Source organism: Equus przewalskii, chromosome 14, assembly GCF_037783145.1.
Source record: "Equus przewalskii isolate Varuska chromosome 14, EquPr2, whole genome shotgun sequence".
Taxonomy (NCBI): domain Eukaryota; kingdom Metazoa; phylum Chordata; class Mammalia; order Perissodactyla; family Equidae; genus Equus; species Equus przewalskii.
The window spans coordinates 17,337,005-17,353,249 of NC_091844.1; the positions used below are offsets into that span (position 1 = coordinate 17,337,005).

General features: G+C 38.8%; 1 protein-coding gene across 3 annotated transcripts in view; it reads right to left on the minus strand.

Moving 5' to 3' along the window:
- RMND5A (required for meiotic nuclear division 5 homolog A) overlaps nucleotides 1–16,245 on the minus strand; it is a 62,885-nt gene that overhangs the window by 41,176 nt on the left and 5,464 nt on the right. For all 3 annotated transcript variants that reach the window (XM_070573687.1, XM_070573688.1, XM_070573686.1), the window contains exon 2: nucleotides 1,798–1,940. In XM_070573687.1, the coding sequence (XP_070429788.1) occupies nucleotides 1,798–1,940 (143 nt within the window). The remainder of the gene's footprint in view (nucleotides 1–1,797; nucleotides 1,941–16,245) is intronic.

Sequence of the window (16,245 nt, forward strand, 5' to 3'; positions counted from 1 at the left end):
CCATCCCACTACTGGATACCTACCAAAAGAACTTGAAATCAACAATTCACAGAGACTCATCTACCCCTATGTTCACTGCAGCGTTATTCACAATAGGCAAGACATGGAAGCAACCTAAGTGCCCACTGACTGATGACTGGATAAAGATATGGTGTATATATATATACACACACACACATACAAACACACACAATGGAATACTACTCAGCCATAAAAAATGATAAAATCATCCCATTCGCAACAACGTGGATGGACCTCAAGGGTATCATATTAAGTAAAATAAGCCCGATAGAGAAAGGCAAACTCTGTATGATTCCACTCATGTGGAAGACAAACAAACACACGGACAAAGAGAACAGATTAGTGGTTACCAGGGGGAAGGGGGTGGGGGGTGGGCACAAAGCGTGAAGGGGCGTACCTATAAGATGACTGACAAATAATAATGTGCAACTGAAATTTCACAATGTTGTAAACTACCATAACCTCAATGAAAAAAAAAAAAAATCTGATGCTGAAGCCACTTCCAAAGTTGTGTTCACTCCCTTGGAGTTACCAAACAGGTGTCACAACCACAAAGCTATTTCAGAGAATACTCGTTGCCTTCCTAGCTTTTGCTGGCAACCACCATCATGATCCAAAAATGGGGCGGCTGCTGCCAATACCACTTCTCCGGCCTCTTTTGCTGAGCTGAAGCCCTCAGCACTATGCGAGTGGTGAGAGCTCACTGAAAGGCCACTAACACTTCTGTAAGCCACAGCTACCCAAACAGTCCCCAGAGCCCTTGCCACTCACAGTCCCAATATCGTAACTACCAGTTAATGATATCTCCTTAGAAGCGTTTAGTTCTGACTCAGGCTGCCTCAAGTCTAGCCTTTCAATACTACTGTCCTATACGATAATTCCTAAGAGTTAGGCTTACTCATGAGTTAGAGCCACTTTCTGGATTCCATGAGTTTCTATCTATGTTACAGCTATTGCTCTCATGCATAGGCTAAGCAACACATAGGACTATTTTGCTAAAAGAGCTCTCCTCAAAAGTTCTTTCTACCCTCTCAGAGTTTATGATGTGTGAACAAAAATGTCCATAATCAGTCACAAACTCCTCAATGGCTGAAGCAGTCAGGCATCACACAGTAACCTTAGGCCACGTCTCTTAGGCTCCACTAGGACTATGAACTCCACAGGAAAAAGCAGCCCAGTGCTAAAAATAATCACTGCTTCTAAGTATAACCCTAAGCCAAAGATTCAAGAGATGTCACAATAAAAATCAGGCAACACAAGTGACTAGCCTTGTTGACAAACAACCAACCCACTCACTCACACAGAAGGAAACACTGGAGAAAAGCAACCAGCAGGCCCACAGGGAGACAAGAAGAGTTAGGATGATGCAGGGGAGACGGATGTTATCCTAATCAACCCATAATAGAGACAGAGTCACAGTCAGGGAAATACTCAGGAAGTAGGAAAAACTACTTCTGTAAACAAACTCCCTCATAGTAAGTTAAAATTTCTGTGGAAATTTACTCATCATGACACAAGGAGCTGTAGTCATATAAGCAAGTGGATAAAAAACACTGTAAAAAGGGAAGGTTTTTTTTGGTTTGTTTTTATTTTTGCTTTTAAATAATAGCAACAAGAATTTAAGAATAACACAGCAAAACCAGATCTGCAAAAGTTATTAGTAGCAAGGATGAAAGGAACAGCATAAAATAATTTCAGAAAGCTAACGTTATCAAAGCAGTGACAGGAGATGAAGGATGATGCTAAAAAATACCAAACACTTGCTTAACATCATACCTTATCAATGGCTTTTCCAACCCGAGAAACACTGCTGTGGATGTCTTTGTGGTCTGAGGCCAATTTCTGAACAGTATCCTTTATTCTTTTACAGCACTGTGTCAAAACAAGTGAAAGTGTCCCTGATAATTCAGCATCTTGGCCTATAAAACAAAAAAGAAGGACAGAAGACTGGTTACTCATGAAAGCAAACCCAAAGACGACAAGCTTCAAACACGCCCTTGGAACATGAAAGATGGAAGAAAAGTGAAGAAAAACCAGTGCCTGCTTTGAAGCAGGTGGTCACATTCATAGACAATTTTTTCAAGTGAATACTAAGAAAGCTATCTTAATATATTTTATTTTTTGGAATAAATAAGGAAATTTTACTATGAAATAAACCACTTTCATAATTATTAAAATAAGCATAGACTGTGAATAACACTGCCAAGGCATTTTTCAGAAAACACGTCTAAGTGAATAAACTCACTTATTCAATCCACTTAAAGTAAACTGTTCAAGTCATTCTCAAAACATTTTGATAGTTACTAAATTTCCTAAAGATTATTTAGTCTAAATGCTTTATAATCTACATGAAGCAGAAGAAAAAACTAACAAACTTCTTTAGATACCATGATGAAAAGAGTGAACACAGCAGAAAAGAGTTAACACGTCCCCACCTATAAGCAACAGTGAGCCAGCCACTCTTACCAGCTAGGGTGGTGGGAACCCTTGCGAAATCGAAGTTCCCAGATGCCAGCCAAGGGCCAACCTTGCAAGTAGGCCTGATATTACTATCCTTAGAAAGGCCTGCTTGCAAGGCTGACCCTGGCTGGCATCTGGGAACGTGGATTTCGGGAGGGCTCCCACCATTCCCAGTATTGATAAGAAGGCCTCGCTGTGGCTAAACTGTTTGTGGTTTATGCTGAATATCTGCTTTCCCATTGCAAGTGTGGAACTTTCCTATGTGCCCGACAGAGGTACCTATATGACCAGTGCCCAATAAACACCCTGAGTACTAAGTCTCTAATGAGCTTCCCTGGTAAAAAATACTCCACACATGTCACAATTCGATGCTGGAGGAATTAAAGGTGCCCTGTGTGACTACACTGGGACAGGACTCTTGGAAGCTTTCTCCTGGTTTCCTCTGGATTTGACCCCATGTACCTTTTCCCCTTGGCTGATTTTGCTTTGTGCCCTTTTCCTGTTATAAATCTTAGCCATGAGTGTGACTACATGCTGAGTCCTATGCATCGTCCTAGTGATAACTGGAACCTAAAGGTGGTCTCGGTGACCTTTGACACACATGATAAATCAAGTGAAAGCTACTACAGTATATTTCCTCTTCCCCTGTGCTATTTCCTCAGGAAAAGAGGAGAAGAAGGGAGAAAGAACAAATTCAGTTACATGTGTCAATTACCTCACATATCTACATATCCCCACTTGCAATCAACAGGCCTGGCTTCTGAAATCCTACTCAAATTATATAGCAGTGGTTCTTAAAATTTAATGTACATCAGAATTACCTGGAGGCCTAGTTAAAACAAAGTAGTTGGCCCCCCATCCCCAGAGTTTCTAATTCAATCGGTCTGGGATGGGGCCCAAGAAAGTGAACAAGAATAAGCCCAGAAGTACAGTAGGATGTTCATTCATTCAACAAATATTTATTGAGCACTCATATGTGACAAGTATAGCAGTGAAACAAAACCACCAAAATCCCTGCCCTAAAACTACCTTCTGGTGAGCAAGATAAACAATACAAACCTAAGTCAATTACACAGTATGACAGAATGATGATATATTCTAGTATGGGAAAATAAAGCAGAGTAAAAGAGATGGGGAGTGTATGTGGGTTGAGCAACTGCAGTCTTAAACAGGGTGGATGTGGTAGGCCTCACTGAGAAAGACAGTTGAGCAAAGACTGGAAAGTAAGGGAATCAGCCATGTGGCTACCTTGAAGGTGAGAATTAGAATATGCCACCCCAAAATACGCTTCTTTGGCATAAGGATTACTTTGAACTGATTATTTTGAGAAACAACGGACACAGAAGTTCTGAAAACAGAGAAGTTACCCTTTTGTAAGAGAAATTTACACTTATAAGAGAAATCTCCATTTGTAAGGGTGTCTCCTTCTCTGTACCAAGAAGAGAAGGATGACTCTAAATCATACAAAACTTCTATCAATGGAGGCAGCTAAGACTTAACATAACAAACCTTACCCTTGTTTACTGTGCTTTTCCTGGTAAATCTCCCTCCCTCCCCATATTGGCCTCCCCGCACTTTTCTTTCTTTTGTCTTTAGCTGAAGATGGTATTTAAGCCTGAATTCTAAGCCACCACTTTGAGTTACCCAGTTTTTCCCTGGGAGAATCTCCCATGTATACATGATGGATACGTGTTAATAAACTGTTTTTCTCTTGTTAATCTGTCTTTTATTACAGGGGTTTCAGCCAAGAATCCACAAGGATAGTGGGAAAATTAGTTTTCCTCCCCACCAGGGAAAGGATTCCAGGTTGAGAGGACAAAAGCCCTATTGGAGAAATATACCCACACTATTCAAGGAATAACAGAGGCCAGTGTGGCTAAAGTAGATTTCTGGCAAAGGAAAACAGGAGGAAAGAAAGCCCAAGAGATAACGGGGGTCCTGATCTTGTGGGGCTTTTTTGGTATCGTAAAGACTGTGGCTTTTACTTTGAGTCAAAGGGATATCCACTGCAGGGTCTTGAGCAGAGAAGGTAAATAAACTGACATAACACTTAATATGGTCATTGTGGCTGATGACAGGAGTATAAGAACAGAAGAAGGGAGATAAATGAGGAGGTTGTGGGAGCAACCCAGATGAGACAACAGTGGCTCAGTGCAGGCTATTAGATGTGGAGGTAGTGAGAAGTGGTTGGATTCTGGATATATTCTGGAAGTAAAGCCAACAGGATTTCCTGACTGGACAGGAGGAAAGAAAAGGACTCACAGATGACTCTAAGGTTTTTAGCCTGAGTCAACTGGAAAGAAGGAGTAGTCTTCAATTAAGATGAAAAAGATTAAAGTCAGAGCTGGAATGAGAGGAAGGGAGAGATAAAGAATTCAGTTTGGGGCTTGTTAAATTTGAGATTTAGAGTAGTCACCCCAGTGCATATGTGGAAAAGCTAGCTGGAACAAGATCAGTGCTGGATATACAAATTTGCGAGTCACTGACACATAGATGATACTTAAAGCCATGAGACTAAATGAAATCACAAAGAAACTCAGTACAGACGCAAAGAAGGGGTAAAAGGAGAGAGTCCTGGGAACTCCAAGTTTATGAGACCAAGATGAAGTGGAACAGAAAAAGGAGACTAACAAGACCTACTAAAAGACTAACTGTGATGGAGGAGGAAAATCAAGAAAGTATGGTGTTGGGGAAGCCAAGTGAAGAAAATGCGTCAAGGAGGGAGTAACCAACTATGTTACATGCACTGCTATGTCAAGTAAGATGTGGACTAAGAACTGACCACTAGATTTACAATGTGGAAGTTACCAGTGACTATGACAAGAAGAGTTTCTCTAGAGTTTCAAGAAAAGAAATCTAGAAGGTTGTAGGGACTGTGAAAAGGGAATATAATAAATGTGGTTCAATGACAACCACTGAGAGAAGTAAAAAGATAAGCAAACAGAAGATAATGCCCATAAGGTACCCAATCCAATATGGGGTGGCCAAAATAGAAACTGCCCTATCTCTAAATACAACTGCACAAAGTAAACAGTCATGAACCACATAAGGACCTTTCGGTCAATGACAGGCTACATACACAACAGTGGTCCCAAAAGATTAGTACCAAATAGCCTCGGTGTGTAGCAGGCTATACCATCTAGGTTTGTGTAAGTACACTCTGCTGTTCATACAACAATGAAATCCCCTAACGACGCATTTCTCAGAATGCATCCCCATTGTTAAATAATGTGACTGTATTATCAGGTGCTTCCAACTTCTAACAACATAATTTAGCCTAAGAGAAGGTTGTATTTCAGGAAAATTTCAAAATCTGTCTAAAAGGTGCTCCATAAATACTTTGGGCCAAAAGAATCTAACTGCTCCAGTAGCTCTGCTCTGGCTATTTCTGGCCTTTCTGTATCAAACCTTACCTAACCTCAACGGCTTCCTCTCCTCTATGAACTTCTCTCCCCATATACTTACCCAGTCTTCTCAATTTCTAGTGAATTCTCTTCTCTCCACCACTCCTCTGGCACTAAATCATGTACCATTTAACCACTTCATGTATAGATGCCATCATCAGTCTCAACTAGATATAAGTCCTTAAGGGAAGAAAGGTTCTTATTGTAAACTGTATACTCCAGAGTCTTATCATATGTCTTGCACATATGCACGCACTACTAATATAAGTATTTGGATTACTGGTAAATAAAGAAAGAGAAAAGGACAGTTAGAAAGAAAGTCGTATTCAACAAATGGTGCTGGGATAACTAGATATCCACGTGCAAAATAATCATACCATATACAAAAATTAACTCAAAATGGAATAAAGACCTAAATGTAAGAGCTGCAACTATCAAATGCTTGGAAGAAAATGAGTGTATTCTTGACCTTAGATTGGGCAATGGTTTCTTATATATTATACCAAAAGCACAGCTATCAAAGAAACAATAATTAAAATGGACTTCATCAAAGCTAAAACCTTTTCTACTTCAAACACTACCAAGAAAGTGAAATGATAACCCACAAAATGGGAGAGAAATAGTTGCAACTCATTTATCAGATAAGGGTCTAGTATCCAGAATATATTAAGAACTCTTATAACTGAACACTAACAAGACAACCCAATTTGAAAACAGGCAAAGCATTTGAATAGACATTTTTCCCAAAGAAGATACACAAATAACCAATAAGCACAGGAAAAGATGCTCAACATCATTAGTCAATAGGGAAATACAAATCAAAACTACAATGAAAAACTACCTCACACCCACTGAAATAGCTATAATGAAAAAGATGGACAACAAGAAATGTTGGCAAGGATGTGGAGGATTTAGAACCCTCAAACGTTGCTGGCGGAATGTAAAATGGTACAGCCACTGTAGAAAACAGTTTGACAGTTCCTCAGAAAGCTAAACAGTTACCCTATGACCCAGGAATTCCACTCCTAGGTACATACCTAAGAGAAATGAAAACATATTTTCACACACAAATTTATACATGAATGTTCATAGCAGCATTATTCATAACAGCCAAAAAGTAGAAACAATTCAAGTGTCCAAATGAATGGATAAACAAAATGTGGCACATCCATACAATGGATTATTCAGCCATAAAAAGGAATGACGCACTGATACATGCTACAACATGGATGAACCTTGAAAACATTATGTTAAGTGAAATAAGCCAGACACAAAAGGCTACATATTGTGTGATCCTATTTATATGAAATGTCCAGAAAAGGCAAATCTATAGACAGAAGTAGATTCACAGTTGCCAGGGGGTGGGGGAAGACTGGAATGGAGAGTAACTGTTAAAGAGTATGAGGTTTCTTTTGGGAGTGATGAAAACATTCTGGAATTAGATCATGGTTATGGCCCACAACTCTGAATGGACTAAAAGTTAGTGAATTATACTCTTTAAAAGGGTAACTTTCATGGTATGTGAACTATATCTCAAAAAACAAAAAAAAAAGCAAGCTAAAAAATACAAGCCATAACTCCTATCCAGCCAGACATGTTTGTTTCTATAGTCAGTGAACGACAAACTAAACAAAAGGTTAAAGAACAAAAAAGCAGAGATGAAGCTGGAGGAGAGACATCATTTGGAATTTACCAAATGAACTTCAAAACTACCAAGTAAACTTTCAAGTTTATAAATGATAGATACTAATAGCATAACGTCAGATAATTAACACTGAGAGTTCTCAGTATACTCCAAGGAAAAATAATTTCTACAAAGTATTTGGAAGTCCAAGAAAAGTATAATGGAATAATCTGAAAGAGAACCCCGGGAAAGCCCTGTTCAGAAAGGTTCCACTAATGCATTTTCAAATGGACTCAATGGAAAGCAGCCAAAGGTAAAAACAGGTTTGAAAATCACTATAATGACCAAACTGACTGAAACCAAACTTCTCAGTCCTAAAGGGAGAGATTTAACACTCTTTTCACTTCTCTGTCTGAAAACAAAACCTGCTTCGACGAGAACCTTTCTGTGACAGAAATCTAATTGGATTCCGTTCCTGGAAGTAAAGCTGGGGAATTACTGTGACAACCATCTTTACCGTAACTAAACTAGATCTGAAGGTCAATGCTGGTATCCAGGTTGGCCACTGGAGTGGTCAGTTTTTACCCAGAATAAAGTCCTGTGCATTCTTTGGACTGTGTCTTTCAATGCAATATAACTCCCTGGACTCAGGCCCCATACACAAGCTTGAAAGAAATAGTTTTGAGGTCGTGCTCACCACTCACAGTCACTACAAGTACCTTTTTCTTTTTTAAGACTCTTTTTTTAGGGCAGTTTTAGGCTTACAACAGAAGTGAGAGGGAGGTACAGGGATTTCCCCATATACACCTTACCTCTACGCATCCACCCCCATTATCAACATCACTCACCAGAATGGCACTTTTTTTTTTAACCAAGGATAAACCTACATTGACACATCATAATCACACAAAGTCCACAGTTATCTTAGGGTGCACTCTTGGTGCTGCACATTCTACAGGTTTTGACAAATGTATAATGACAGGTATCCATCATTACAGTATGATACAGAGTATTTTCACTGCCCTAAAAATTCTCTGTGTTCTGCCTATTTATCACTCTTTACCCCAAACCTGGCAACCACTTATCTTTTTGTCTCCATGGTTTTGACTTTCTCAGAACGTCATATAGTTGGAATGATATGGCATGAGACCTTCTCAAACTGGCTTCTTTCACTTAATAATATGCATTTAAGCTTCCTCCATGTCTTTTCATGGCTTGATAACTCATTTCTTTTTAGCGCTTAATAATATTCCATTGTCTGGATGCACCACTTTATTTATCCATTCACCTACAGAAGGACATCTTAGCTGCTTCCAAGTTTTGGTAATTATGAATAAAGCTGCTCTAAACATCCATGTGCAGATTTCTGTGCCGACGTAAGATTTCAAATCCTTTGGGTAAATACCAAGGTGTATGACTGCTGCATCTTATGGGAAGAGTAATGTTTAGTTTTGTAAGAAACAGCCAAACTGTCTTCCAGAGTGGCTGTACCACAAAAGTACTTTTTAAGGTCGCTTTTATTATGACTTGATTCAACAGGTAAAATAATTAGCATGTCAATAAGAGATTTTAAATCCAAGCAAAGGACCAACACACATGGCTGGTCTAAGTTAAAGATAATATCCTTCTGATGCAAGAGAATAATACCTCCTATAAACAGACTTTAAGCACAACATTCTCAGAAATTGGAATAGTCATGGTCTCCTACAAAATCAGACATTTGCCAAACTAAAACATATTTGAGTTAACTCCTAAAGTGTTTTTACAAAGCCCAGCTAAGACTTCAAGCACTGCCCTTGGGCTTCACTGCCTAGCCATTTCAGGATTTATGCCCATGAGTTTCACAGAAACAACAAATTAGAAAAATATTTGTTTCCACAGCATCCTGTACTTCTCCATCAGGGTTTCACATTGCATTATAAATACCTACTTCCCTAACAGGGTTTCACATTTCATAGTCAATATTTGTCTATCACCCCCACGAAATTACTTGAAGATAGGAAGTATGATTGTTTAATCTCCAGGATTTTGCATGGTAACTGGCACATATTAGGAATTCAATAACTATTTACTGAATGAACAGAAAAATAATAAATTGTGCATTATATATTCTCAATTTCAAGCCAAGAGGTGGAGACTCTGCTCAGAACCAACACTCGCTGAAACTGCCAGCAGTTTCACACCCAGCCGCTCGCTGATCCTCCACTCACTAACAGGGTGTTTAGTGTGTACTGCGCAATAGCACTGCAGCCTAAATTTTCCAAACACCAAATAAATAAACAAGTCAATACACACACATCAATTTTCAAATACAACATATTCACAAAATAGAGTCCCTCGGATATAAGTTGTTTCTCTTTTCCAAATAACAGCCCCTCCCACCCCAAATGAACCTTAAACATATAGGTAAAGACTTGGAATAAAAATTCACAGGCTTCTGTTTTGAGCCACAGTTTCCTGGTTCGTAAAAGAAAACTATCCCAAGGTTTGTCAAAGAAATGAAATACATCTCAACTTTAGCGTATGATGTGTTTCTATAAAAGTGTGCCCCAGTCAGAAGGTAGGAAGGGAGAGCAAACTTATACTTACCCGAGTGGGTGTTGGTTCCCACAAAGTGAAAAATTATAAAATTCCTAATTACACACTGGTTTTATAAATAACTTTAATACAGTTCTATCATCTTGTACATATATTTGTTCAATTATTTTGCTTCGTTACTCATCACATGGCTTAAGACAACCATATGTCCAACTATGTGACAAGATTTGCTAATCACTTTGGGCCATCTAATACAACCAAAAGAAAGGCATCAAGATTGAAAACTGTGTTTCCCATCCCTACTCAGTGTTTGCATTTTCAAGTCTGTCACTTATTTTTATCACATTGGGAGAAAAAAACCCTCAAATAATTGCACACACACTGTTAAAGAAAGTGTTGCTAAAACTAAACAGCTGGTTGGTAGGCAGCACTACAATTGCTGTAGCTTGATGTCTACTCAAGGGCAGATAATCAAAAGCTCTAACTTGGTCTATAAAAGGCAGCTTAGAGGTGTCAACTACACCACGAAGTACATGTTGCCTGAGAGTCAAACACATCAGATGAGACCCACTACACATGAGATGAGATCCACCATAATTGAGAGCACTCTGTAAAAAATGGTGAGGACAACAAAGAACGGTAATGCTATGATGATGATTATTATTCAAATTTCCAAAAAGGGTGAACTAGGACTCACCTAGGACTAGAATATTTTGGTGTAAATAGTAGGATTCCCAGAAATCACTAAGACTTGACTTAATATTTTTATGAATATTGTGGAGGCAGGAAAAACTTTAAATAACCAAGTTTATAAATATTATATATATTGCATTTGAGCCCTTTTGACTTATTAAAAGTTAACTCCACCTTCATAAAATGGACAGAGATCTTAAATTTGGAATTAAGTGGAAAGCAAAACAGCACACAAGTTCTGATGTAGATAAATACAAAGAAATCTATTTAGTAAAGATAATCCAAACTGTACCTAATACAGCTGTACTCCAGAATTCATCCTAGATTAGTTCTTTTAAAAAAAATTAAAATAGAAAAAGCCAAAAGAAGGCTATAAGAGGAAAAAATTTTACATTATCCCACTCTTAGGGGGAAAAAAAAAGTCTTAATATCTTAAAATAAACAAAATGAAACCAGACAAAGACAAAACAGGAAAAAAAGCTACAGTCATAAGGAAGGGAGAACCATGACATTTAGATTCAATTAACATTTACTGAGTGCTGAATGCCTGTGTCAGCAGTGTGCAGGGTACAGATTAAGTGTCCTACAGATTAAGAAATTGAGGGTGGGAATGAAAGGAGATAAAGGATAAAAGGTCTAAGATTGGCTGTAAAGAAGTTGTTGACAAGGTGAACATGGACATGCTTGCAAAATGTTAAAACAGAAAAACCTGCAACTTGAAAAGGTTAGGTTAGTATTAGAAAAACAATAAAAGGTCTATTTCAGACCGTGAGCAGCAAACTAAACTGTGTCCTATTGAAGTTTTGGGTTTGTCAGGAGCTACCTCAGCACCCAGGACACAGCAGCTACTCAACAGAGATTTACTCAGGGGAGGAAGGAAAAGGTACAAATAGAACATGCTCATTTTTTCCTAGAGGCAGTACACACGGAAAACAAAAAATAGTTTTTTCAGTATATTAATAGCTGGCAAATCTACACAGTATTTGCTGGTCAACCCCTGACCTTTCAGAACAGAAAGGCAGATTCACAGATAGGTGTTCTGATCCGTTGCACCAAATCGCAGCCTAGTGTGCTGCAAAGCTAAGCAGGAGGAAAACACAGAAAAAGGAAGTTAATATATTTAAGAGCTAAATTACATGGTACAGACTAATAGTGCTCCTGGGGCAGAGAGCTATACCAAAATGACTGACACAGGGAAGAAAGGCAAGGCTTCAAAAAAGTAGACTATGAGGCAAGAACTGGAGAGAGAGAAGAAAAAGACGATGTAGGCACAAGTTTTTACAGGTCTGCAAGATAGAGCCACTTTAGAGAGCCTATTCATTCCCTTCAAATTCAAAATATAGAGAATTAATCTCTAGGCATCTATCTATCTCTAAAATGAATGGCTGAACCAGATAAGGTTTCTTTTAGCATTTAAATGTGGATTTCATATTTAAAATCAAACTCAAATTTCTACCTTCCCCTCTCCTAAACTTCCTATTTTCCTCCTGGTTCCATAATTGTCTACCTGTCACTCTTGCTCAAAATCTTGGGTTAATCTTTGATTTTTCCAGCCCTTCTCTCCCATTCTGCCAAACTCCATCCATGCACCAAGTCCTGGTAATTCTTCCCCTCAGGAGATCCCACGCATGGCTCCCTTTACTCTCTACCACCATCACCCAAAGACAGGTCCCTATCTCATCAGATCTAGGTTAACATTTAACCTTAACTAGTCTTCTTGCCTCTAACCAAACCTCATTCCCAACTCCAATCAACCTAAATGCTGTTAGTTGGTCTCAGATCATGTCCCTGTCCCTTCCCTGTTCAAAACATGCCCCCCACCCAAGTCATTCAGAATTTTCTTTCTAGTCTACTACTTTTCCTGGTAGCCATGACTCTATAAAACCTGATTCCAATTTAATTCTAATTCTTTCATCCCACTTCTCCACACTTTGGTCCTTCATCATTCCCAGAATGCCTCTCGTACTCCCACTCCTCTGCACTTTTGTTCTTGCCAACCTCCTCTCCTGGCACCCCATCCTATCTGCTACCATCCACATTCAATCTCTGTTACTGAAACTTCCCAGCGGTTAGAAGAGTCTCTCCCTGTCTCAAATCCTAGCCCTTCTTGTCTGTACCACTCAATCAGCATTTGGCCTATATACATGGCCTTGCATTACAGGGCACTGTTACTTTCTTTGTGAAAAACATACCAGTCTCATCTCCCCTAACTAGATGGAAAATTCTTAAAGCGTGAGAATGACTGCTTGTAACTCCCACAAGATTTGGCCTAGTTCCACATATAATTGGTGATTAATAACTATCAACCAGGTGCTCTAAAGTTCATTCAAAATATCCCTCCCCCAAGCAGTTCTTTCTAAGGGCTCCTTCTCTTCCCATTTCTTTGAACTGCTAGCACTTCTACCAACCAGAAGCAGTGTTATCTATACTGTGCCATGGCCAGAGTGTTGTCCCCTCTCAAATGTAAAAGTCTGTCTCGTTATCCAACTAAAGTTCCTTGAAGACTCTTACAGCTTTTAAGTACTCCTTACAGTGCTAAGCAGACCACTGGGCACAGAGTGGTAGTTAACATATACCGGTAACAAAGATACCTAAATAGTCAAAATGTCTCAATTAAAACAGTGCTTCACACTGTTCAAAGGCACAGACCTTAACAATAACAAATATACCTCATTTTACAGATTTCAAAGCCAGTTCACACCTATTATCTATTTAATTCACCTAAGCCTGTGATGTAAGTTATCAGTTTACAGAAGAAGAAACAGGCTAAGCAATATTGTAGAACCAGCAAAGTGGCAAAGCAAGGACTCAAACTCAGATCTCAAGGACAAAATTTTGCGCTCTACTCCACAAGTGCAGACTCGACTCATCACCTCAACGAGCCTCCAAGTTCCTGGAGGACAGAGGCCACGTAAAGTGTTTCTTTTAAAAGAGGTCTCCTTATCTCCTCCCAGACGTCTTCATATATCAAAAATAAGATATTAAATCTATATGGAGTCCACAGAAATAGCAAACTCATCAAACATAACACACAGCCAGACACTGTGCACCAGGACAAGAAGAAATTACTATTCAGGCCTCAATCTTAAGTGGAGAAAGGCTTGGCAATACAAGCCTTATGGACTCTCCAAACAATGTTCCCAAAAAACCATTTAGAGCTCAGCCATACAATCACCAAACCCAAAGTGAAAGCATATTTCTAAAAGCTTCAAATCCTACTCGATTCTAGTCTCTGTTCTTTGAGATGTTAGACTAACACCTAATCTAACAGGAAGACCTGAAGTTTCCGCAACTCTTTTACAAACTCTTGGAGCTCTCAGAGAAATGTCCAGTTTAGAGAGCATCATCTCCCTGGTATCTATCAACTTCTGGGAGTTACATGGAGTACCATAGGGCTCCAAGTACACAGCTGAGGGCCACGACCCTCCACATTCTCTCCTAAACTACATTTTGGGGTCATTTTCAAAGATTTACAGATGATGAAGCAGGACCCAAAATAAAAACAAGTCAGTTTTAATATCCCAAGTGAATAGTTTGTTACACCATTTTCACTATCCTAACAACTAAGAGACTAAGACAAAACAACAATGGAAATTTCTCTATTAGCTCTAATATGATAGTATCACAGAAGTGTTGGCAAGTTTCTCCCTCACCAATGTTATCATCCAGAGGAAGAAACTATTTAAGAGATAAAATAACCTTAGGAAAATGATTTTATTATGCCAAGCATTAAAGTTTCTAAAGGTAACATTAATCAAGTTGTATTCTCTAGTCTACAGATTGTCGTACTAACTCAGTATTTGAATTATAAGAACATTACAGTGGAGGCAAGGTAAAAGCTGACAAATAAAGGTCAGGCCAGTCAAGAAAACATCTCAAAGAACACTGTTAGTGATCTAATATGTAGCTGCTCAACTATAATAGATATCTGTCACTTCTGTCCGGGTGCAAGTTTTCCTTTCTAGAACTCTCTCCTCTATCTGAGCAATAGTGGATCACATGGTCATACATCTCCTGACACAGGGTAAGCACAGCCCAAGGTGGTGAATGGACCCCATGCTGTGGTCCCAGGTTCTGATTCAAGGAGAGGCTTATGACCCAATGCAAGACAATAATGACACGCCTTGGTAATTTTGCTGGAAATACAGAAAAAAGGCATGTTCCTTTCTTTGGGATCACTAGCAGTATAAGGATGACATGAGCTCCACTGAGAATGAAGCCAACCATGGAAAGCACAGCTGAGGGAGGGAGAGAAAAAGACCAGTCCTTATGACATCCTCTGTGCGCCTGGAGCCAGCTGGCCTAACCTCAGCCTATTTAGTTATGAGTCAACAAATTCCATTTTAGTTTTGCCACCTGCAACCAAAAGAATACTGAGTAATATACTAGTCTGAATGAATAAAGTGCCAAATAACAAAGAATTATCTCCTACATGGGCCTGGAAAGGAATGACAAAGTTAAATCTGCTTCTAAACCTAACTGTAAACACCATCACTAACCTATTATTCCCATCATCTAGAATAGCCCAACCAACCTGGTAGCTGGTCTATTCTCCTCCTAGGGTATTTCAACAACGGCTGCTGTTATCCATCCAAATTTTCCTGACCTACTTATCTGCTATTTTCCAGGCTAAATGATAAATGCAGATGTCAAATTTTACTCAATTCAAAACTTAGTCATTATTCTCTCAAAATCATCTCATTAGTATTTAGCAAAGAGTTTGGTTAACAAATATTTGTTATTTTTAACAAATAAAAAGACCAGGCTATGCAGCCTACTCCAAGTACACAGAAGAATAATGCTGAAAAAGTAAACAAATCAGTAGTCCACCAAACCCTGATCCTTTTACACTCATTCAACACCATACATTCAACATTGGGAGGCTCTGAAAAGCACAGAGAATTTATATATATATACAAATAAGCGTACTTTCCAATACATATGTATAATATATATAACCCAAATTCTACAATGGAAAGTTAGACCAAACATGCGAACCCGGGACCTCTGATTTCTGTCTAGTGATAAAATATCGTACCACAGAAATTAGTTAAAAATCTGGTGGGTTTTTTTCATGCTCAATTGCCTACTTACCTTTTCATTTGTCACCTTCAAATTTAAAAAAAGGAAGCAGTTTTGCAACTAGTAACTAAATTCTCTTTGATTCACCAAAAATTAAAGAAAGGTAGAGGATCCTGGTTTAAATGTTTTATTACTAGGAGTGAGACCACACACACACACACAAGAAGAGTCTTAGATGCTAATATATGTGTTGATCACTGCCACAAATGGCGGTGTCTTTACCACCTTGTAAACTGAGATAATACTAAGCCTGAATCACAGTAAGTAAAAAGACATGTCCAATCCCTTTCAAAGTAAAAACAAAGTGACAAATTACCATTTCCCTGAATTCTCTTAAAAATTCTCCTGGAAACTAGCATCTTTGTCTGTGAGGTAGGCAACTAGGTGGTCCAAGAATAAAAAAGAGAGGGAGGAAGATATTTT